Raw genomic sequence first — 25173 nt, 5'->3', positions numbered from 1 at the left:
TATCAACACCACAGCAGATCATTATACCAATATGCAATCTGTAAACTTACAAAAAACCTGGCTGGGTGAGGTTGCTTATGCCTATAATCCCTGCACTTTGTGAGGTCGACATGGGAGGATTGATTGAGCCCAGGAGTTAAAGACCAGCCTGGGCAACATACCGAGACTCCATCTCTGAAAAAAAAAAAAACAAATTAGCCCAGTGCTGTTGTATGGACCTGCAACCCTGGTTACTTGGGAGGCTGAGGTGGGAGGATCGCTTGAGCCCAGGAGTTCAAGTCTGCAGTGAGCTATGATTGCACCACTGTATTCCAGCCTGGCAACAGAGTGAGACCTTGTCTCTAAAAAGAAACAAACAAACAAAAAAACACACCACCACCACATACACAAAGAAATACCTTATTGCCTACAGAAAAAAAAAAGATCAAATGTTTTAGCATGGTGAACACCAACAATATGCAAGGCATTTTACAATCATTTCAGCATTTAACACAATCCTCTGTGAGAAAGTCAAGGCCCACAGAGATTTAAAAACAAACAAACAAACAGACGAACCAATCAACCCTACTAGAAAGTGGTTGAACAAGGACTTGAATTCCAGCCGGTCTGATTCCAGAGGGCATGTTCTCTGTACCCTGAATATCTCCTCTCCTCTCCTCTCCTCTCCCCTCTCCTCCCCTCTCCCCTCTCCTCCCCTCCCCTCCCCTCTCCTCTCATTCCTCCCTTCCTTCTCTCCCTTTCTTCCTCTTTCCTTCCTTCCTTCCTTTCCTTTTTTTCTTTCTTCTTTCTCTCTCTCCTTCTCTCTTTCTCTTTCCTTGCTTTCTTTTCTCTCCCTCCCTCCCTTCCTTCTTTTCTCTTTTCTTTTCTTTCCTGCCTTATCTACTGCTCTTGTCTTCAGCGGACACTGGCATACCTACCGAAACCCCCATGCGTCCCATCTTCTGGGACTTTGTGCACTCTGTTTCCTCTGGAGGAGTGTCCTCCCCTCTCTGCACATCAAATCCTACCCAGCCTCCAATTTCAGCGTCCTAGGTCTCAGGAAACAGACATAATCTCTTCTCCTTGACTCCTAGTGCTCTTTCCCTGCACATTACCACCTTAAAGAGAAGAATCAATGTGCAATTCTCATCCCTCCTCTAGTTCACTGAAAGCAGGGACTGTATCTTACATATCACTTAACATCGTATCTAACACCTACTTTGAATTCAATAAACATTTGCTGAATGAATGAATGGGAAAAGTGATCTAGGCTAGTGATCTGGGCAAAATCTAATTAAATGTTAGCCACTACAAATCCACACTGGGACATGCCAAACCTGAGTGTCAACCAAGGCAAACAGCTTAAACCCTGCAGTTCTAAACAGAGAGCTGAGCTTAGCTGCCTGGTAAAGTTGGGATAACTCAGACCATTAATCTGAGGAAAAGAGGTGGTGTAGTACGAAACCAACCTAAAAGCTGGGAAAGCCAAGGTATATGCTCAGTTCCTACACTAAGTTACTCTGTGACCTTGAACACGTCACTTCCTTTTGCAGGACCTCAACTTCATAATCTGTGAAACAGGTGTAATAGCAGTACCCAGATCATAGGGTTGTTACGAGAATTACAGAAATTAAAAAACATAAAGCACTTAGAGCTATGCTGGTGTACTGTCATTATTCAATACATTTTAAAATTATTATTGTCTATAAGGTGATCAGGAGGGATTGGGTGTCCCATCGTTTATTTTGAGAAAATATGCATGTTCCTGTAATGCTCGCTTTTCTGGATACCTGGAATAATGACAGTTTAAGGCTTATCCAGTCCCCCAAATGATCAATAATGCAAAATTGGGGTTTTCTACATTTTGATTTTGATTGTTAGAAGAACTACATAGCTTCCCGCTTTGCAATTCGGACTGTACTCAGTCTACTGAGTAGTTAATGCTGTGGACGGCCTCATTGTCAGAATGTAATCTCGAGCAGTGATGGACCATTCCAGAAATCAATCAGCAGGCTTTGAGTTACTGCTCTTCAAAATGTGTGTGTATGTGTTAGTCTTCAGTGCTTTGTACATATTCTGTATATAGTGAGCTCTTACACGTTTGCTGAAGAGATTGAGCAGTAACTTAACTGCAGCTACACACAGACTGTAGGCTTACTAGCTGCTTCTGGATCAACTTGAGGAAACCACTGTTCTGCCCAATTCTCACAATCATGGCTGCTGTAAAACCTGTTCTTCCGAGGGCCAAGGCCCTGCCCACCCATGGCATACAAGGAGACAAACTACTTTTTTTCCTCAGAAGTGACTTTGGATTACAGACTACCCTAGCTCACCCCCACTCCACTTCTGCTTTCTTGGCATCGATTTTCCATTAGGCATGACTAAGTGCCAGAGGTTCTGTCTGTCTGGGAAAATAGGAGTCACTGGAATTTTCTGTCCTCTTCTCAATGTGCAGCCTCCCTGCTGCTTTGGAGGCAGCAGTAAAGTGATGTCTTTCCTTTGGCGTGTTCCATTACAATACTCCTTCTTCTCTATTGCCCACAGACGCTAGTAATAAGTTTGGCCACAGGAGCAAGTTACCTTCTCTTAAAAGTACTTGGTTTTTAGACTCTCAGCAGAGCCACTGCTGCTCACAAACACCCTGGGTTTTCCCCATGGACACAGAGGCCTTCAGCCTCCTGGGTGAGCCACTAGGAAGAAGGTGCCCATGTCAGGCCACTCCATGGTAGGTGGATGGGTACATGGTGCAGGCTAAACTCCTGCCTTTGACAGCTCTGTGCTGTTCCTGTGAGCAAGGGAGCAGGAAAGAGGGGAAATGTAGGAGGTCAGAGGTGGCTTGGGCTGGGCTTTGGACCAGTAATCAGGGGCATAAGGTTCTAATCTTGGTACTGTATGCCTTGCACAAATTCTTCTAGGAAATGAAAATGATGAACTGAAAGTCAACTCTAGGCCAATCGCCCTGCTTAAGGGTCTATATCGATTATTTCATTGAATGTCTGTCACAATGGTTAATGTTTACCATATTTAGACCTGGCCGCACGACATGATCTCGAAGGTTCCTTCCACGTTCCATGTTCTGTGGCTGGCCCCCACTGTCACACTTAGCTTCCTAGGATGCATTCCTGCTTAGTCACCCAACTTATCTCCGCTGTTGGTTGTGGATTTTGCAGGACAGTGGAGTAGAGGTAACTGCCCCAGTGAGTTTTCTAAATTTTGGTTTTGATTTTTAGAAGAACTATATAACTTCCTGCTTTGCAATTCTGAGTTGTACTCAGTCTTCTGAGTAGTTAATGCCATGGATAGCCGCATTGTCAGAATGGAATCTCAAGGAGTGACAGACCATTCCAGAAATCAATCAGTAGGCTTTGAGTTGGGGCTCTTCAAAATATGTGTGTGTACGTGTGTGTGGTAGTCTCCAGTGCTTCGTACACATTCTGTATATAGTGAGCTGAATGGTACCTGCCTCCCATTTTTGCTCACCTCTGTAAATCCTCTACTTTAATAAGGCATGAATCTAGTTCATTTTCACTAGTGGCCCTTGTGCTGAATGATCTGACAAAAGACAAGACAGAATCTTGTTTCTGCAGAAGCAAGGCCTCTGCTTGTCATTATGATATGCACATAATGGACAATCCTGATTGTTCTTTGATGCTTCCCTTTTTTCTAGAATTCATGCCTTAATGAGAAGTGATAGAAACAAGCGGCTTGGCCCTCCTGCCTTGGCTGGACTCCACACATGACAGCCCTGAGCAGCCTTGGCGGCACCTGTCAGAAACTAACACACACATCTGAACAGTCAAGCCTAATTCCCAAGAAGCTGTTTTAACTTGACATCTGAAAATGCATTGCATCTAGAATTATTTTACTGGGTGTGTGTTCAGGGCATATGTGTGCACGTTCTGCAACTGAAGTGTTCTATAAATATCAGATACGAGCTGTACAAAAAAGTATCACGTACATGATGTACTTAATTCCATTTAGTAATGTTTTCAATTTGTGTCTGACCTCTGGCAACAGAGATGGAAGTTTCTCAACATGAATAAAAAAGTATGCTCAGCTACCTTAAACAATTTTCACTTAAAATTCCAGAAATATATTAGAGCTTAGTGATTACCAGGTGGGTACTAGCCCAGTACTTTCAGAGGAGGGTACTGAAATCCAGAAAGGTGACGTGTCTTTCCCATGATCGCGCAGGAAATTAATAGTGGTCCCTAGATGAGACTCAAGTCACTTGACTCCCAGGCCATTATCCTTTGCTTTTTCTTGACTTACTGTATGTTTCTTCCCCCAACTGTTCAAAAGGAACTCTGATTCCATTAATAGCGTATGTTCCTACTATGGTTTATTAGAAAAATCCCAAACCAGCTCTTCTGCCCTTTCCTTTCTGACTCTATAGGGCATCTGTCTATTTTTCCAGGAAAGAGAATACGTGACCCTAACTCACAAGCAAGGAAGTTGCTGTCCTTGGTGATCCCAAACACTTCCCCAGTGGCTGGCGGGGTAATTGGAACCCAAGCCTGAACACTCAATTGTTCCTGAAATGGCACAACTAAGTTAATTTTCCCGACAAAGATGTGCTGACCTTCCAGTTGCTTTTTTTTTTTTTTTTTAATTTTTATTTTTGAGACAGGGTCTTGCTCTGTCACCCTGGCAGGAGTGCAGTGGCATGATCTTGGCTCACTGCAAGCTCTGTCTCCCCAGTTCAAGTGATTCTCCTGCCTCAGTCTCCTGAGTAGCTGGGATTACAGGCGTCCACCATCATGCCTGGCTAATTTTTGTATTTTTAGTAGAGACGGGGTTTCACCATGTAGCCCAGGCTGGTCTTGAATTCCTGACCTAAGGTGATCCACCTGCCTCAGCCTCCCAAAGTACTGGGATTACAGGCGTGAGTGACCACGCCCAGCCCAGTTACTCTTTCTGTGTGACTATCCTGATAAGCGGAGTTCAGCGTAGCTTCTTCTGGCTCATGTGACTGAAGAAGCCAGAACAAAAGCCCTAACTGTTTTCCACTGAGAAAGCAGGATGAACAGGGGGTGCAGTCTTTAAAACAGCTCTCAGAGAAGCTTCCAAGGGAACCAAAGGAATACAGATGGAGGGCCTAGGAAGAGATGGCCTGAGGGGACCTGCAGAAGGGATTTACCTGCTGCCCCTCCCCCAGGGGAGCCAGGAGGCTCAGCTGCGCGGTAAACACTCCGTGCCTGGTGCAGCCTGGTGTGCACAGGCTGAGAGGATGGTGAGTGGCTTCCTCTGGGATGAGGGCTGTATTAGCAGTAATTGATGGCCAGGCTTTTTAATGGAGCTTATCATTTCACTGCAACAGATGTCAGGTTCTAATAAATACCACGTTCTCACTGACCTACGCAATTTGGAGAGGATGCCTGGATGTCAGGCAGAGCTTGATTCCTCCCCATCTCTGTTGCTCTCTCTTCTGTAAGGAAAAACAAACCAAACTCCTTTAAGATACTTTTCAAAGGGATTCTCTTTGAGAGTTCAAGGATCCAATAATTTCATGTTATTTAGATGATTTGCTTTTCTCTTCACAGCTCTACTTCTAAACCCCATGAGGAAAAGGCCCAGGAGGGACGGGTGAGCTTGCTCATGCGGGAACCCAGTCCGTGTGGAATGGAAGGCCTTGGTGACCTCAGTCCCCAATTCCTGTGTCGCTCACCAGCACTGACTTTATTATCTTCTCGGGGGCTCTGATCACCCAAGGTATGCTGGCCTGGGCTTGGAAAATTCCCTCATCTTTCTTGTGGGGAGTTCAGCTGAGATGAGGTTGGGATTTTTGAAAGGGAACTATTCCTAGGAAACTCAGGGCAAAACAGAAGAAAAAAAGAAAACCCATGAATCGTAGCACCAGTTGGGCTTGCAGGCTCTGCCGCTGAAGTCTGCTCCCCAGTGGGTCCCGCGGTGCGGAGCTTCCTGGAAGCCCAGTCCTGGTCCCTTGCCTACCCCAGCGCACTGCCTTCTGCAGGCTCTGTTCTGCAGCTGCTCCCCACGTGCAGAGGGAATGTGGGGGGTGACCAATTCCAGCTAGCCACGATTCTGACCTTCTTGTTGCCCCCTGCCCCGCCCAACCCTTGGGTATCAGATGGGAGTTCCAGGAGTACCACATGAAGGGGAGGGACAGGTCGGGGAGTGAGTAGTGATGAGGGGGAGAGAGTGTTGAAAAGTCTCTATCAGGTTTTTCCCTAATAGTGAGTGGTGTCTGGATGAGAAGCGCACTGCTACTGGGGCTCCAAAGCTGGTTCAGCCCAGACTCCTTCCGGCCCGCTCACAGGGCACAGGGACTGCAGAGAGAAGCCCGACTCTGTAATGAAGTCTCAGCAGAGACAAAGCATCATGTGAGCTGCCTTAAGGAGCTACCAACAGGGAGTGAAGAAGACAGCAGTGATTAATTCCTGGCGAGACAAACACACAAATGGGCTCATATTATAACCTCTTACACTTCTTCATGAACAGCCCTCCCCTAGCTCTACCCTAGTCCCCTAGGAATTCTCAGGCCTCAGGGATCCTAGGACCATGAACTGGGAATTCCACACTGGGCTCCATGGAGTCGCAGGGGGGCCAGCAGGGCCTCAGAAGACAAGGCAGGCGGTGTCAATGAAGAGCACATCGGGTGGGATGTCTACCTTCTCTTCAATCAAGGGGAAAATATCTACTTTTTAATCTGTTTTATTTAGAGGACTAATGCATGAGACCAAACTGAAGCATCGGCAGCTAATGAGAAGTTCAAGGAAAACAGTGTCTTTGGGAATATTAAGTAATGTATTAATGATGAAAAATAATTGAAATAGCCTGGAATGTACACTTTTAAAAGATTCTTGAAAGAATTTTTCCTGCAAAAGTGATTCTGCAAAGATAACTAGATAAAAAAATTTAGAAGTATGCATGGTGAACAGCAACATATGAGCAACTATGAACTGCTTTCAGAGGGTTTGGATAAGTTTTTAAATAAGAAAATAATGTCTCTTTGTGACCTTGAGGGAAGAAGGGAAACAACAAATGATTTTAGGAGGTTCATAATGAATTACTCCCATGTGTTGACTAATAAGCTATTTTATTTATTTATTTATTTTTTTGAGACGGAGTCTCACAGGTGTGAGCCTTTTTTTATTTTCTTAAAGTAATGTTTGGTTTCACGTAGACAAAGCTAGGATGGAATTGGAATTTTTCCACTTTTCAGCTGGTTATGCTGGTACCAAGAAGATACAACCACAGGGGATGACAGTCCATTAATGGGGTGGCCTTAAACTTTGGGAGCTAGCCAAGTCACCGAGGTTAAGGGACTGTTTACTGGGGTACATATGATGGTATCGATATTGACTCCGTTTTTAATTTAAAAATCTCCGTTTTTCGGCCGGGCGCGGTGGCTCAAGCCTGTAATCCCAGCACTTTGGGAGGCCGAGATGGGCGGATCACGGGGTCAGGAGATCGAGACCATGCTGGCTAACACGGTGAAACCCCGTCTCTACTAAAAAATACAAAAAACTAGCCGGGCGAGGTGGCAGGCGCCTGTAGTCCCAGCTACTCGGGAGGCTGAGGCAGGAGAAGGGCGTGAACCCGGGAGGCGGAGCTTGCAGTGAGCTGAGATCTGGCCACTGCACTCCAGCCTAGGCGACAGAGCAAGACTCTGTCTCAAAAAAAAAAAAAAAATCTCCGTTTTTTTCTAGGGATGTTGCTGCTGATAGCTAAAAATGATCAAATTCTTACCATATACTAGACCTTATGCTGGACAATTCACTGACATTATCCCATGTAGTAGGCAGAATTCTAACATGACCCCCAAGATTCTCCATCCTCTGTGTAATCCCCAGGATTGTGAATATGATGGATTTCATTCTGGTAAACAGGTTTTGTTATATGGCACAGATGACTTTAAGATGGGTAGCCCTTAAATCTGTGACTAGCAGAAGAGACATGAAGGCAGATATTCAAAATATAAGAGGGATCTGATGCACCATTACTGGCTTGAAAATGGAGGAGACCACATGGCAGAGAACGCACGCAGCCTCTAGTTGCTGAGGGTGGTCTCCAGGTGACGGTGGCAAGGTAACAGGGGCCTCAGTCCTACAACCACAGGGAACTGAACTCTGCCAACATACTGAAAGAGCATGAAGGAGAAGCGTAAGCTTCAGGGGTGAGATCGCAGCCCCAGACAAAGCCTTGATTTTAGTTGCCTAAAACCCTGAACTGAGAATCCAGGCATCTTGTGTGGGACTCCTAACCCACAGAAACTATGAGATTAATAACTAGGGGTGTTTTAAAAGAGTTAATTTATGATAATTTTTAAATTAGCAACACAGAAAATCATACACCCTAGGTGATACCCATCATAACCCTTTGAAGTAGGCTTCACCATTTTATAGACAAGGAAACAAAGACTCAGGGAAATTAGGAATTTGCCCAAAGTCACAGAGCCTGTGAGTGGCAGAGACAGGTTTAAACCCAGCTGTCTTGACTTTATGGTCGGTGCTCTTCACTTCCTCATGCATTTCCTCTCTGTATGAGGAGAGAGCCTCAGACACATGGTAAAAAGAGTATGGCACTATTTCTGTCTGCCTGGGTCAGGCAGAAGGGTCAGAGGACCTATGTTCTTGTTTCGGTTTTAAATGATGAAAAGATATATATTTAGAATTAACTAGCTGGATTCAGTTTAGATGATCCCAATATGCCTTGTTTTCTCCATCAGGCCTGATCAGGGTGTTGGCTTTGGCCACATCAGTGTCACTGAGCTTCTTCACAGCCTGTTTGATCTGGTGCTGTTGGTTTTGACATCCACAATGGACCCAAGTTGTGTTGTTGTCTTCTATCTTCTTCCCAGCTAACTCAGTGCTTGGGGAACCTGATGATGAATTATTGCTCAAGCTTGCTTCTCCTGGGAGTGCTTTTCCAAGGATATTTCAGCTGCCTCCAGAGCCACACTGTCTTGGGCCACCGGAAGGTGGGTCATGTGTGGATCGGATCTTCTTTTTGTGGCTGTGGACATCTTTAAGCACTGCCTTCCTGGCCTTCAAAGCGTTTGCTTTGGATTCAGCTTTGGGAGGGCAAGAACTTCTTTTTTCACTTTTGGTGCCATCATGTGAAAATGAGGACCTATGTTGAACCCTCACTCCTCTAGAAGCCAGCTGTGTGCCCTTGGGCAAGTCAATTAATCACTCTGAGCCTCAGTTTTTGTAATCTGTATGAGGCATACTAAGAATTTCTGCATTACAACCCTCGAAGGGCTGCAGTTGATGATCCCATAAAAGTGTGTGAGGGCCACTGTGAAAGAAGTCCACAGGGCAGATAGAGGCACTTGGATGTCATGTAGGTATCGTTTTCTTTTCTTGATGACTGCCAATTTCAATATCCTCTGCCTATAGGTTGGATATAATCACTTTGATGGCTTGTTTGGAGGAAGTCATTTTAAATAGATTTTTGTTTGTTTGTTTTTGGAGAGGAAACGATTATTTATTGAAAAACTACAGAATAAGATGGAATGTAATTTTTTTTCTTGAATTCTTTAAAAGGTAGTTGACTATTAAAAGCCAAAGTAATAACAACCTATTGTGGAATTCATAAAATACGAAGACTGAAAGTGTGTGAATATGATAGCACAAAGGTAAATAGAAGGTATACAGATGACTACACTGTTTATACAGGAAGCATTATAATATTAATTCATGGTAGGCTGTGATAAGTTAAGGGTGTATTTTTAGTGTATAAATGACTAAAATACACAAGGAAATATAGCTAACACATCAACGGAAGAGAAAATGGTAAACTAAAAAATACCCGAATAAACTGAAAGAATACAGGAAGAAAAGAACAGTGGAATAAAAAACCCCCCAAACCAAAAATACGAATAGCAAGACTGTAGGGCTTAAACCCAATAAGCTTATTATTTATATTACATGTATAAATAAACGAAATACTCCAGTTAAGGCCAGGTGCGGTGGCTCATGCCTGTAATCCCAGCATTTTGGGAGGCCAAGGTCGGTGGATCACTTGAGGTCAGGAGTTTGAGACCAGCCTGGCCAATATGGCAAAACCCCGTCTCTACTAAAAATACAAAAAATAGCCAGGTGTGGTGGCGTGCGCCTATAGTCCCAGCTACTCGGGAGGCTGAGGCAGCAGAATCACTTGAACCAGGGAGGCGGAGGTTGCAGTGAGCCAAGATCATGCCACTGCACTCCGGCCTGGGTGACAGAATAAGACTCTGTCTCAAAAAAAAAAAAAAAAAAAAAAGGCTGGGCACAGTGGCTCATGCATCTAATCCCAGCACTTTGGGGGGTCGAGGCAGGTGGATCACGAGGTCAGGAGTTCGAGACCAGCCTGGCCAATATGGTGAAATCCCGTCTCTACTAAAAATACAAAAATTAGCCAGGTGATAGTGGCGCGAGCCTGTAATCCCAGCTAATCAGGAGGCTGAGGCAAGGGAATTGCCTGAACCCAGGAGGCGGAGGTTGCCGTGAGTGGAGGTTGTGTTGAGCCGAGGTCACGCCACTGCACTCCAGTCTGGGCGACAGAGCAAGACTCCATCTCAAAAAAAAAAAAAAAAAAAAAGAAACACACCAATTAAAAGGTAGACATGTTAAGACTAGATTAAAAAAACCCAAGGTCTACAAAAGGTTTTCTTCAAAAATAAAGACACAGATAGGATAAAGAAAGGATGAAAAAAATATATACCATGTAAAAAATACACAGAAGAAAGCTGGTGTAACAATTTTAATATCAAATGAAGCAGATTTCAAGTCAAAGAATAATGCCAGAAATAAAGAGTTAAAATGATAGAAGGACCAATTTATTAAGAAAACCTAACAATTCTAAATATGTATCTAAAAATAAACCTTTAAGATATAAAAAGCAAAAATTAGCAGAACTAAGGGGAGAAACAGATAAATCCAAAACCCCACAAGTGAAAATGTTAATACCTCATTTTAATAACTGATATAATAGACATAAAAAACCAGTAAAGAGCTAAAAGATTTGAATAACACTAACAAGTAATTTAACTTAGTTAATGTATATGTAGAACACTATACCCCAAAACTGCAGGACACACATTCTTTTCAAGTTTACATGGAATATTTATCAAGATAGACCACATGCTGGTCTACAAAACAATTCTCAATGAATTCCAAAGGCTTGAAATCATACAGGTTATGATCTCTGACCAAAATCAAATTAAATTATAAATCAATAACAAGATATTTAGAAAAATCTTTCTAAACACTTGAAATTCAAGAAGCACAATTATAAATAACCCATGGTTCAAGAAGAAATCACAAGGGAAATCAGAAAATATTTCTAATAAAATAATAATGAAAAACAACATACAAAACTTTGTGGAATGCAGCTTAAGAAATCCGTAGAGAGTAATTTTATATTAAAAAAATAAAAAGGATTAAAATCAGTGACCTAAGCTTCTACTCTAAGAAACTTGAAAAGGAAGACATTAGAAACCATGTACTGCCAATCACTTTGACAACTTAGACACGATGGATCAATTTCTTATTTAAAAACCTAGCTTGCTAAAATGAACACAAGAAGAAATACAACAATCTGAATATCCCTACATTTAGTAAAGACACTAAGTATTTTTTGCACAAAGGAAACCCTACCAAACATTTGGAAAGAAATAATACTAAATCTGCACAAACTCTTTCAGAAAACAAGGAAGAAATCTGCACAAACTCTTTCAGAAAACAAGGGAAGAAGGAATACTTTCCAGTTTATTTAATGAAGCCAGCATAGTACTGATACCAAAGACCTGACAAGGACAAACACGAGAAAATAGATTTTAGACCAATATTATTCATAAATGTAGATGTAAAAATCTTAAAATTTTAGCAAATCAAATTTAATAATATAAAAAAGGATAAAATCACGACTGAGAAAGGTTTATCTTTGGAATGCAAGGTTGGTTCAACAAGCAAAAACTAAATAATGTAATTCACACTAACAGAATAAAGAAAAAGCACACGATTATGTCAATGTCAAAAGATGCAGCAAAAGCAATCTATAGAATTCAACACCCATTCACGATAAAAAAAAAAAAACCTCTTAGCAAAGTAGTAACACAAGAATTTCTTTAATCTGATAAAGATATTTATGTAAAACCTCAACATCAACCTTAATAGAGAAACATACAGCTAGATTCTGCTCTTATCACTTATGTAAAAAATTGTACTGGAGATCCTATTCAGTGCAAGTAGGTGGAAAAAGAAATAGAAAAACATAAAGATTGGAAAGAAAGAAGTAAAGCTGTTAGCATAAGGGGTGACTATTTATGTAAGAAATTATAGGCCGGGTGTGGTGGCTCATGCCTGTAATCCTAGCACTTTGGGAGGTCAAGGCAGGTGGATTGCCAGAGCTCAGAGTTTGACACCAGCCTGGGCAACATGGTAAAACTCCGTCTCTACTGAAAAAAAAAAAATACAAAAAATTAGCCTGGTGTGGCAGTGTGTGCCTGTAGTCCCAGCCACTCAGGAGGCTGAGGCAGGAGAATTGCTAGAACCTGGGAGGTGGAGGTTGCAGTGGGCCAAGATCACGCCACTGCACTCCAGACTGGGTGACAGAGTGAGACTCCGTCTCCAAAAAAAGAAAAAAGAAATTATAAGAAATCTATAAAAAAACTATTAGACTTTAGTAGTAATAAGTGAATTTAGCAATGTCACAGGACACCATGTCAATATAGAAAAATCATTTGTATTCCTATATACCAGCAACAAACAACTAGAAAATATTTTTAAATTTTATGTTTATATTTTTATATATTTATAAATATTATATATATATATTTTTATATAATTTACAATAAAAGCAAAAACAGGTGGAGCGCAGTGGCTCATGCCTGTAATGCCGGCACTTCGGGAGGCTGAGGCAGGTGGATTGCTTGAGGCCAGGAGTTCGAGACCAGACTGGCCAACATGCCGAAACCCTGTCTGTACCAAAAATACAAAAATCGGCTGGGCATAATGGCTCATGCCTGTAATCCCAGCACTTTCGGAGGCTGAGGCAGGTGGATCACCTGAAATCAGGAGTTTGAAACCAGCCTGGCCAACATGGTGAAACCCCATCTCTACTAAAAATGCAAAAACTAGATGGGCGTGGTGGTGGGCGCCTGAAATCCCAGCTACTAGGGAGGCTGAGGCAGGACAATCGCTTGAACCTGGGAGTTAGAGGTTGCGGTGGGCCAAGATTGTGCCATTGCACTCCAGCCTGGGTGACAAGAGCGAAACTCTGTCTCAAAAAAATAAAAAATAAAAATACAAAAATTAGCTGGGCGTGGTGGCAAATGTCTGTAGTCCTGGGTACTTGGGAGGCTGAGGCACAAGAGTCTCTTGAATCTGGGAGGCGGAGTTTGCAGTGAGCCAAGATTGTGCCATGGTACTCCAGCCTGGGCAACAGAGCAAGACTCTGTCTCAAAAAAAAAGGCAAAACGTAAAAATATTTCAAGACTTCTACATTGAAATATTTAAAAAATTTCTGAGAAACTAAAACCATGTTCATTGATTCAGTATTATAAAAGATTCAGTATTATAAAAATGTCAATTCTTCCCTTGTCGATCAGCAGGCTTTTATGGGGGGTGGGGGGGTGGGGAGAGGTGAGAATTGGCAAGCTGATTCTACAAGATATATGAAAACGCAAAGGACCTAGAAAAGCCAAAACAATCTTTAAAAAGAATAAGCTTGGATACCTTTCCTGATTTCAAGAAATACTGGTATACAAACCTATCAATGGAACAGAATAGAGTATCCAGAAATAGATCCACTCACATGTGGTCAGTTGCCTTTTGACAAAGATGTAAAGGTAGTTCAATAGGGAAAGAAAAGTATTTTCAACAAATGGTGTTGTAGTATCTGGATACATATGAACAAAAAATTAACCTTGGCATCTACCTCGTATCACATACAAAAATTAATCTGAGATGGATCACAGGCCTATGTGCCAAAACAAAAGCTTCCAGAAGAAAACACAGGAGAATTTCTTCATGATCTTCTAGTAGGCAAATAATTTTGAGTACACAAAGAGCATTAACATAAAAAACAGATTTCATTAAAAAGATGAAGATTTCCTGCTCATCAAAAGACACTCTTAAGAAAATGAAATGGGCCAGGAATAGTGGCTCACGCCTGTAATCCCAAGACTTTGGGAGGCCGTGGCGGGAGGATCAAGGATCACTTGAGCCCAGGGGTTCAAGACCAGCCTGAGCGACATAGTGAAACCTTGTCTCTATTAAAAAAAGGAAAAATAAAATGAAATGGCAAGCCACAGATTGAGAGACGATACTCATAATAAATATATCTGACAAATGTATAAAGAAACTCGTATATACAACTCCTTAATAAAACGACTAACAACCAAATTAAAAATAGGCAAGATTTGAACAGACATTTCATGAAAGAAGATCAATAAGCACATGCCAAGATGCTGAACATCATTTATCACCAGGAAATGTAAATTAAAAATATGAGTATTACTTATCCTCTCTAGAATGGTTCAATTTAAAAAGACTGACAATAGGAAGTGTTGATGAGAATGTGAAGCAACTGGAACCCTGGCATATTGCTGATGGGACGGTAAACTGATACCACTTTAAAAAAGCTTGTCACCTTCTTATAAAGTTAATCACATATGTACTCCCACTCCCAGGTATTTACCTGAAGAAAGGAAAACATATGTCTATAAAAAGGCTTGGTCATAGCAGCTCTATTAATAAAATCCCCAACCTGGAAACAACACAAATATCTACACATGGGTGAATGGATGAATACATTTGGCTATATTCATATAATAGACTATTACTCAGCAGTAAAAAACAAATGCTGTAACAGATAAATATATTTATTATTATTATTATTTTTTTTTTTTGAGACAGAGTCTCACTCTGTCATCCAGGTTGGAGTGCAGTGGCGCGATCTCGGCTCACTGCAACCTCCGCCTCCTGGGTTCAACAGATTCTCCTGCTTCAGCCTCCGGAGTAGCTGGGATTATAGGCGTGTGCCACTATGCCCAGCTAATTTTTGTATTTTTAGTAGAGATGGGGTTTTGCCATGTTGGCCAGATTGTTCTCAAACTTCCTCCCTCAGGTGATCTGTCCGCTTCAGTCCCCTCAAAGTGCTGGGATTAGAGACGTGAGCTACCGCGCCCAGCCACCATAACAGATAAATCTTAAACAATTATGTTGAATGAAATGAATATAAATTTCATTGTGTCAGACACAAAAGAGTATGATCTGTATAATTTCATTTAGAAGTATCTAAAAGGAAAAACTAAGACATGGTGATACAGAACAATAGTTGCCTTGAGAGTGAAGAGACTATTTGGAAAGAGGTTATAAGGTAACTTTGTCAAAACTTTTCAAAAGATATGCTTAAAACCTGTCCACTCCATTGTATGTAAATTATACTGCAATTTTTTAAAAAGATACATATGCAAAGCCATTTCCTTCAAAGTACTCATGGATTGGTTATGGAAACAAAACATACATGAAGATGTGCAGAACTAAAAGAAAATACCAAAGAGATTCCAAAGCAGTATGTGATTAGAGTCAAAGGAGACTGGGAGGAGGGGAGAGAGCTACTGGCAAAGTAGAGAGGATGGGAAAACCCACATGGGAGGTTGGATATGTGTCTATTTGAGGGGGCAGAAAGAGGGTGGGAGGAAAGGCGTGAGCAAAGGCACTGAGTTACACAGCAGAAGCTAAAACCCATGGTCTTCCATGTGTTAACTTGCTGGCCTTTCACAGCAAGTTCATCCAACAGGGAGTACAGTCCTGTTTTAGGAATGAGGTTCAGAGAGGTTAAGAGCTCTGCCCAAGACCACAGAGCTTGCAGGATTAGACTTTGCAATAGCAACTGGGGCATGCATGATCCTAAAGCCTGTGCTCGCCCTGTAAATGGTGTTTCACTTGTGAGGGACAGAATCTGCTGGACAGCCATGAGAAAGAAAGAAGCACATGTGGTAGGAAAAGCCCTGGTCAGTGCCAGGAAGTGTCCTTTCTGAGGTTACATTGTTTAGAATTTTGCTCTACAGGAGGGAATAAACAGCTGATTCCACTCAAATGGCTCCACTGCTGTTCATAAACCATGAGAGTGTTTATGTCATGGGCAGAGCTCCCCAAGTGAATTATAGCCTTTTACACACTGTGTACATACAGTATTTTCACAGGACAAAGAAACAGGGTGTGGAAGGAATGCTACAGTTGACCCTCCTCTCTTTCCACCCTTTGTCTTCAACCTTCTCCACCAATCTCAAGACTATACTGCAGGACAGTTCTTTCACGGTGTTTATCTGGCTTTCTGACATAGCCCAGGGAAGTTACTCAGTTCAGTTGAAGAATGGAAACTTTAAACTACTACTTCTTGCTAGCACGAGCTGCTGGCTTTCTCTTTTATTACATTTAAAATGGATCCATCTTCACTACAGTAGAAAGCAGATTTTTTAAACATTACTTCAGATGTTTTCTTTAGACTGGTGTTAACATAAAGCAAATGTCTCTTGAAACTCTGAACCAATCTGTTAAGATAAACAGGCTTCACTTACGATATTCCTGTACTGAAATCATGGGCTTGTGGTCTGCAACTTCTTAAAGACTCAATTCAAACTTGCTAAAATGTCTACTCAGGAAAAACACATGCACACACACACACACACACACATACACATACACATATACTAAGATATCTTTGCCATGGAAACCACAAAGACACATCTGGTTCAGACTCCACAGCACATACCACAGATAGTGCCCATCTTCTAAGGGCAGATCCTACGTATACACAGGGAAAGCCCAGAAAATTAAACGATATCAATACTTCAAGCATAAAACATACTTGATAATTCCTTTTTTCCATTGTATTTCAAGATATGTAAGTCTTAATCATTGTTAATTGTTACATTTGCATATGCTTGTTTTTGTCCTTAATGGGATTTCAGACTTGGGTGTCATAGATAAAAAGAGAAAATAAAGGGAAAGAAGAAGGCAATAGAAGTTTCAGATAACAACTCTGGATTCTGCGTATAAATCTGAGGCAGTCTGGGTTTCTAGAAGAAGACAACTGTCATTATTTAACAGTCTCAGGCTGGGTGCGGTGGCTCACACCTGTAATCCTAGCACTTTGGGAGGCTGAGGAGGGCAGATCACCTGAGGTCAGGAGTTCGAGACCAGCCTGGCCAACATAGCAAAACCCCATCTCCACTAAAAATACAAAAATTAGTCGGGCGTGGTGTCACATGCCTGTAGTCCCAGCTACTCAGGAGGCTGAGGCAGGAGAATTGCTTGAACCTGGGAAGCAGAGGTTGCAGTGAGCCAAGACTCCTCAGCTGTACTCCAGCCTGGGCAACAGAGCAAGATTCTGTCTCAAACAAACAAACAAACAAAAAAACAATAAAATGAAAGTTCTCAAGCCTGCTATAAGTGAAGGTCTTGTACTACAGAAAAATATAAGTGAGGTCAGGAGGCCCCATGGAAGGGAATGAGGTCTCTCTGGGAGGGGGAGGCAAGAACAAGAAGTCCTACTAAGTTCTTGATTAGTCATGTCTAACCAAGAGCATTCCAGATCTGGAGGTCCAGGTTTTGTTAGCAGGTACTTTGAAACTGTCAGAAGTTCGTATGATAAAGGCTTTATCTCCCTTGCTGGGTTACAAATTCCATGAAGACAGGGACAATTTCTAATTTGTTTATCATTATATTCCTAGCATGCAGCACAATGCTTGTAACATGGTAGATGCTTAATAAATACTGGATGAGCAAATGAAGAGGATGCTTAATAGACAGTCTATATTTGTGTGATACTTTGGATCTGATCATCCTTCAGCTGGGATCACAGGTGTGAAGCATATGACTGTTCCAAGCGATAAAGTTATAACCACATGTCACTCTATGCTTTATTTTTGGAAACTGTGATTTTGATCCACTGCTTCTTCAGTCTAGGAGGCCATGGTTTATGAAGACTGATGTTCCAGACACCAAAGTCTTAAATATAAAAAACAATCAGCATATTTCTGTATTTACCTATTCTGTATGACTGAAGTGAGGCCTTCCACACTGAGAGGTTCATGAGCAATAGTTGTATCTCTAAACTCCAAACTTTAGCTAACTTCAACCTCTATGAAATCCTACTTCCATATCTATTCTAATAGCCCTAAGCTATTTGTGTAGCTGTTTATTTGACCGAGAAATACACAGGTCCTACTTTGGGCAACGGCTGTGGTATACACTGCAGAGACACAACGAGGTATAGAATTCAGGGAGATTCATTTTCATACCAAAGAGTAGCTACTGGTTCCAGGTGTTGACTACTAAGCAAAAATTCTGTTTGTTTACTGCCATCTGAAATTTTCCATTTTTAAAAAAAGTAGCTGCGAACATTTTCATCATTGATGCCATTTACCCACAACTCGAATTCCTGTTTAGTATTTATCCTCCAGTCTAAAGAGAGAGGTCGTTTTCTGATAAATGCTACGTTCCATGAAAAAAGAAAAAAAAAAGCTGTCATGGCTAATTTTAGAGACCAACAGAAACAGCAGAAAAAGGAAACACTTTCAGATGTAGATCAGCTTCTTCCTGACAAAGCTACGAAGGGCCAAACAGTAAATATTTTTGGTTTTCTAGGACATCCAGTCTCTGTTGCAACTACTCACTCTGCCATTGTAGCATTAAAACAACCATAGATAATAAGCAAAGAAATGGGTGTTGCTGTGTTTCTATAAAACTTTATTTACAGAAATATGCACAAGGCAGGATCTAGCCTGCAGGCGGTGGCTTGCCAACCCCTGGACTAGATAAACAAAATGCTCTTATCTGTAGGAAATAATGACAGATTCACTTACTTTGCTCTTTTGGCCATTTCATTTCCATCCCATCTGGGGCTGTACGGATAATTTTTTTGGGCCTGGGAGTAAAGCTGTCCGCTGTTGGTAAAGTGATAGACGGACTGAAATGTGAGAGTTGGCTGGTCTCGAGGGAAAAACAGAGGCAGGTCAACTGCGAAGACAGAAGAAAGAAAAAGAAAGTTAGAGCATAAACACATCTTACGATTTTTTTTTTTTTTTTTTTTTTTTACTAAATCCGAATGTTAGGTACAAAACTCTTTTTGAACCACTAATACTGTTTGAGGCTTGGATGAAAGGTGTGGTGTATAGAGAGGGACCAAGAAATAAATACAAGGTGACTTCTCCATCTTCGAGGAGTTTATAATATAGACAGACAGATCACACACAGGTGAAAATGTCACCAATAGAAGGCATGACGTGTAGGTGCTGTAAAAAGGCTTTGAAATGGTCACAGAAGCTTAGGGAAGGATGCCTGGCCGCCCGCAACCATCTGACATTCCTGTCTAGCACTTCCCTGGATCAATATTCCATTGCAGAGTTCTCTTTCTATCTGTTTTAAGTGTCTATTATAGTATAAACTCTTCAAGGGTTGGGCAATGTCTTCCACATCTATAATTTGATGGAGGAAGTGGGACAGACGCTGTTTTTCAAGAATGCATTTGGAGGGGTAAAGAGTGCAGGTGATAATCTTTCTACTTGATAGGATATGGCAACGAGACTACAGGAAAAATGAAGTTATCACTCTACTTCCAATCAAGTAGTGAATTTTGATACTCAGCAGTTTCAATTTTTTCCATATGTATTCCCACATATATTTATATCTCCTAAATCAGTAGGAATTCCTTAATGGAATGTATAAGGAACTACTCTGAGCACTAAATATGTCTGCTGTGATAGTACAGGCTAATTCCAATCCTTGCTGTTAACATGTGTTATATGCTTTATCTTTTCGTTTTGGGGTTAACTCAATTTTTAAAAGTAAACTGATTTGTTATTAGTTGAGGCAAATCATCATTAAAAACACAGACTGTTTCAATAACACATTCTTAAAGGTATATAATGTATATGTGTGTGAATGTTATCCACTTCTAGTACAAAGAATAGGAACAGCATAAGAATAATAAGAAAAACAAGTATAGAATTTTCTAGATTTATAGGGTACCTTCTTTATACACTTTATCTAATTTGTAACTTAGAACTCCATGACAGAGATGTTATCTTCAACATTTGCATTTAACAGGTGAGCAAACCTGAGACTCTAAGAGGTTTATTAACTTGCTCATGTCACAGCCAGGCAGGGGCAAGACTAAAATCTAGTCCCATGATTCAAACACTGGGCTCCTACTATGCCCCACATTGCCTTCTCCTGCTCCAAAGGACACTGGCCTAACCTGCTTACAACTCATTCACTATGTCACAATTTAGGAAGCTAAAGTTGTCATTGTGAAGGATGTATAAGGTTCATCTTTTTAGCTACGTGAGGAAGATATATTTAAAAATACATACCAGATAATTAGGCTGGGCACAGTGGCTCACGCCTATAATCCCAGCACTTTGGGAGGCGGAGGTGGGTGGATTACTTGAGGTCAGGAGTTCAAGACCAGCCTGGCCAATAGGGTGAAACCCCATCTCTACTAAAAATACAAAAATTAGCCGGATGTGGTGGCAGGCACCTATAATCCCAGCTACTTGGGAGGCTGAGGCAGGAGGATCACTTGAATCCGGGAGGCGGATGTTGCTGTGAGCTGAGATCGCGCCACTGAACTCCAGCCTGGGTGACAGAGTGAGACTCTGTCTTAAAAATAAATAAATATACATACTAGATAATTATACATCTATCACTATTCTAGTCTGGGGTGACATACAACTTCGACTAGGTACTCTCAGCACTCAATATGATTTCTTGAAGGAAAACTTAGGTCCACAGCAGACTTTTAAGCAGAAGCCAAAAAACTCCCAAGAATCAAAAAACTATCCAGTTGGGAGGGCCTCCTAGACCTCTGAGTGCACTTGACTCTGATGATGTCTGACTCAGTGCTGCAGGGGGTTTCTACAGATGAATCACACGACAACCAGAGAAAAGGGCACGATTTTGAATGTACATTCTTTAGTCACATTTTTCAAGCACCACAATAGTGCAGTCTGAATACATGTCTGTTGGTGCCAAAGCAGAGATTTCATAATATATAGGAACAATACAAAAGACTGATTCAAATAAATAATTCAATTCAGAAATTGCTTTTGAGTCCCTGCATATTGCAAAACTTGATCTGTAACGTTTTCAGTCACTCTGCACAAATACTGCTTTCTAAAATTAACTTTGTATCTTTTCTCATTACTACTTCCATTTCTTCTGATTAATATTTATTTATTTATTTATTTTTGAGACAGAGTCTCGCTCTGTTGCCCAGGCTGGATGGAGTGCAATGGCACCATCTCAGCTCACTGCAACCTCCGCCTCCTGGGTTCTGGCAATTCTCGTGCCTCAGTCTCCCAAGTAGCTGGGATTACAGGCACCTGCCACCACGTCCGGCTAATTTTTTATATTGTTAGTAGAGATCAAATTTCACCATGTTGCTCAGGCTGGTCTTGAACTCCTGACCTCAGATGGTCCACCCACTTTGGCCTCCCAAAGTGCTGGGATTACAGGCGTGAACCACCGCGCCTCTTCTGATTAATTTTTAAAAATGGCCTATTCACAGCCGGGCGCAGTGGCTTACTCCTGTAATCCCAGCACTTTGGGAGGCTGAGGTGGGCAGATCACCTGAGGTCAGGAGTTCGAGACCAGCCCGGCCAACATGGTGAAACCCTGTCTCTACTAAAAATACAAAAAATTAGCTGGGCATGGTGGTGCGTACCTGTAATCCCAGCTACTCAGGAGGCTGAGACAGGAGAATCTCTTGAACTCAGGAGGGAGAGGTTGCAGTGAGCTGAGATCGTGCCACTGGACTCCAGCTTGGGCAACAAGAGAAAAACTCTGTCTCAAAAAAAAAAAAAAAAAAAAAAAAAAGCCTATTCACATATACTTTGACTTCAGTTGTTTTATACTATGTACACTTTTGCAAATATAAAATAAGATTGAGATTAACCTCCAAAGCAATCATTACTAGCAGAAAAGTACCATGAGAGCTTCCCTACAAGAAAGCAACAACTTTAAACAGTAGAACTCAATGGCAATAATTTATAAATTTAAAGCAAATACAGTCATCATTCAGTATCCAAAGCAATGCAGATAATACCACAGGCTATGTGATTTGCAAGCTATTGGCTTTTTTGGGGGGGTTTTGGAATGCCTTCTATTTTCGTTCTTATTATTTTGTTTTGTAGAAAATGAGCTGATGATATTAACATTTTAATATGCTAAAAAATGATTTTTTCCCACCTATTTCGGAACCATCTTCTTTGACCCCCTAAACGCCCAGTTAGCATCAGAAATAATTCAAAATGTGAAGGAAATTTATCTACCTGGGCAAGTGAGTTGTTCTGATTTTTAAAAAACAGCAGCAAGGTAATGTTGATATGCACAACAATCCCCAAAAAGCATTGATTACATGATTATTTCTCCATGGAGATTTGTCTAACAAAGTGTAATTGAAGCCAATATTAAAATTTGAATGCTTTCTCAGTGCACACAGTAAATGTATTATCAGGGGAGCAGCAATGGTCAGAGTACCTCAGAGATAAAATCGGTAATTTACATATGAGAAAATAAAAATTTAAAAATACAGTATCTTGCTCAACTTAACTAAGTTGTATCCTGTCTATATCAGTCAATGGTCAATAAAACGATGGCTTATTTAAAAATGTTCTATGCATAAGAATGAGTTAATAACTAAAATATTTATGAGAAATACTTCACATTTTTCTGACAAGAATGATTTGAATGGTACAACTTAGTCAAGATTAAAAAAATTAAAACTTGCTTTCCTTATCCCTAAATGTTTCTGTCACTTCACTTTTGCCTATAGGTTAACTCATGATTTTCCAATGCATAGTAAAATAATTACTTTAGGACTTCCAACAGCTAACTTGCTCGGAAGGAACCGCCCAGATTCCAAGGATTTGGGGCTTATAGTTTCAGCTATATAAAAATTGAATACTTTAACCATTTGCTTTCTTTCTTTTTTTCTTTCTTTTTTTTTTGAGATGGAGTGTCCACTCTGTTGCCCAGGCTGGAGGGCAGTGGTGTGATCTCGGCTCACTGCAACCTCCACCTCCCAGGTTCAAGTGATTCTCCTGCCTTAGCCTCCCAAGTAGCTGGGATTACAGGCGCCTGCCATTATGCCCAGCTAATTTTTTGTATTTTTAGTAGAGATGGGGTTTCACCATGTTGGTCAGGCTGGTCTTGAACTCCTGACCTTGTGATTTGGCCGCCTCAGCCTCCCAAAGTGCTGGGATTACAGGCGTGAACCACCATGCCTGGCCAGCCATTTGCTTTCTTAGAACCTACTGGGTCAGGTTTGATTCTTACATCATCCCATTTGATTCAGTTACTTAGTGTCGGTATTATTTTGACAACTGCTTCCTATTTCCTTCTTCCCATATACACAGACTAAATTTTGGTTGGCTTTTCATCCACAGAGGGGATGGTCTGCACTTGTTTAGTAGAATTTTTGTCACCATTTCTTTCTTCTCCTTTTTTTTAAAAAAATTTTTAAATTTTAAATTTTTTATTTTTAGAGATAAGGGTCTTGCCATGTTGTCCAAGCTGGTCTCAAACTGCTGGCCTCAAGTGATTCTCCCTCCTTGGTCTACCAAAGTGTTGGGATTACAGGCATGAGTCACTGCACTTGGTCTCAATAACTATTTCTGAAGCATTACTTTCTTCAAGAACTTGCTGAAAGAAGTCACACCAAATGCTTCTTAATTCTACACAAACCAGGCAGTTCATAGGATGCATTCATAGGGCTCTGAAGCCCTGGGGGAGGGAGGAAGAATTAAGCTCTGCACCAGTTGCCTCACTCTGGACAGTCATTGCAGTGATGGGTTCCACGGGTTACAGTCTCAGAGCTTGTGGTGCTCTCCAGACAACAGCCAACCACGTGGCTTTTGGGGGAAGCCGAATGCACGATAAACTATGCTGCCTCTCTGTGAACTCTGGTGAGGTTCAGGTAGTGGCTGCAGTTCTACCTTCCCAAGCAAACACGCTTATCTGTCCCTAAATGCTCATCTTCTCACTAGAACACGACTCCAGTAAGGTGGTATCTCAGTTCTTAAGACTTTCTAGAAATTTCTCACTTCTCCAAACCCCTCAACAAAGGAAAAACGAATAGCCAAAAGAAATGCCATACCATGCATCTGACTCCCAGGATTGCCTATCAGACACTCAACATTTCAGGCATAGTTCAACAAGTTTGATGATATGATTTCTCCAGAAAAAAAAAAGTATCTAATTATGGCAAAATGAGGACAAGGAACATTAACGGCAAGCAGTCACAATTCGCAGTCTAGCACAGAGGAAGAACAGAATAAATACACGCAGGGTTAGGAGAGCTGAAAGAATCCCAGTCTGGCCATTCAGTGTAGGAACAAAAAGCTCCGTACATCCCAGCTGTCCCTTAAGCTATCACCATATAGTAAGTGATATTCACTCCCAATCTTGATACCGGTGGCGGACAGTTGTGTTTGCCTACCTAACAGCCATTCTCCATCCTTCTTTCTTATGGGCAGAGCCTTCCTCTCACCCCAGAGTCCGACAGTGCTGGATGCCACTCTCTCAGCCTTCCATAAAGCAAGACATGGAAATGTGAGTCAGTCCTGCCAGTAGCCCCTGAGGGGAAGTGGGCTATGGGTCTTTTGAGAAATATTTTCCTCTCTGATTAAACACATGTGTAAAGAGAAGCCCCCATCTCATTCTTGCCTTAGAGCTGATCATGTGAGGTCTTGAGGCTTGGAGTTGAGGTGCCCATCTTGTGACCATGAGGCAAAGTCGTCTTGTCATCAATGTGTGGCTGGATTCATCATCCCTGAACTACTCAGCTATGGATTTCTTGTTATGTGAGATGATCTTTACAATTAAACCTCTTGTAACAGGGTCTTCTGATACTTGCAGTCAAAGACATCTAAGGAAACATCATTTTCTGAAGCTTCTGTTCAAGAAGGCAAGATAACTGTATAATCTACCTACATATAATTGTATAATCTATTTCAGAAATATTTCCACCAAGCATGGTTAAGAAAGCATTCAAGGCATATAAATAGGAAAGTTTTGGTTGTCTGGAAAGTTCAGTTTTGTGGGACAGTTCGATCCTTGGAAATGCCAAACAAATGAGGGGTTAACCATAATTGCTTCCCTGGGAGTCACATCATCAAATACTTTCATCATTATTCACAAGTTGGCCATTGTTCCATTTCTTCAAACCTTCCAA

The 25173-nt window shown here is 41.4% G+C and overlaps 1 protein-coding gene across 7 annotated transcripts in view; it reads right to left on the bottom strand.

Annotated features, from left to right (window-relative positions):
• BABAM2 (BRISC and BRCA1 A complex member 2) overlaps positions 1-25173 on the bottom strand; it is a 452593-nt gene that overhangs the window by 22967 nt on the left and 404453 nt on the right. For all 7 annotated transcript variants that reach the window (XR_012095242.1, XR_005243113.2, XM_038006214.2 and 4 more), the window contains one exon: positions 18803-18956. Coding sequence is in view for 5 of the 7 variants with exons in the window: in XM_038006214.2 (XP_037862142.1) it covers positions 18803-18956 (154 nt within the window). In the remaining 2 variants the exon portion in view is untranslated. The remainder of the gene's footprint in view (positions 1-18802; positions 18957-25173) is intronic.

Source organism: Chlorocebus sabaeus, chromosome 14 (genome assembly GCF_047675955.1).
Source record: "Chlorocebus sabaeus isolate Y175 chromosome 14, mChlSab1.0.hap1, whole genome shotgun sequence".
In the NCBI taxonomy this organism is placed as follows: Eukaryota; Metazoa; Chordata; class Mammalia; order Primates; family Cercopithecidae; genus Chlorocebus; species Chlorocebus sabaeus.
The sequence above is the reverse complement of the archived record's forward strand: the minus strand, read 5'-3'. Positions and strand labels throughout refer to the sequence as shown.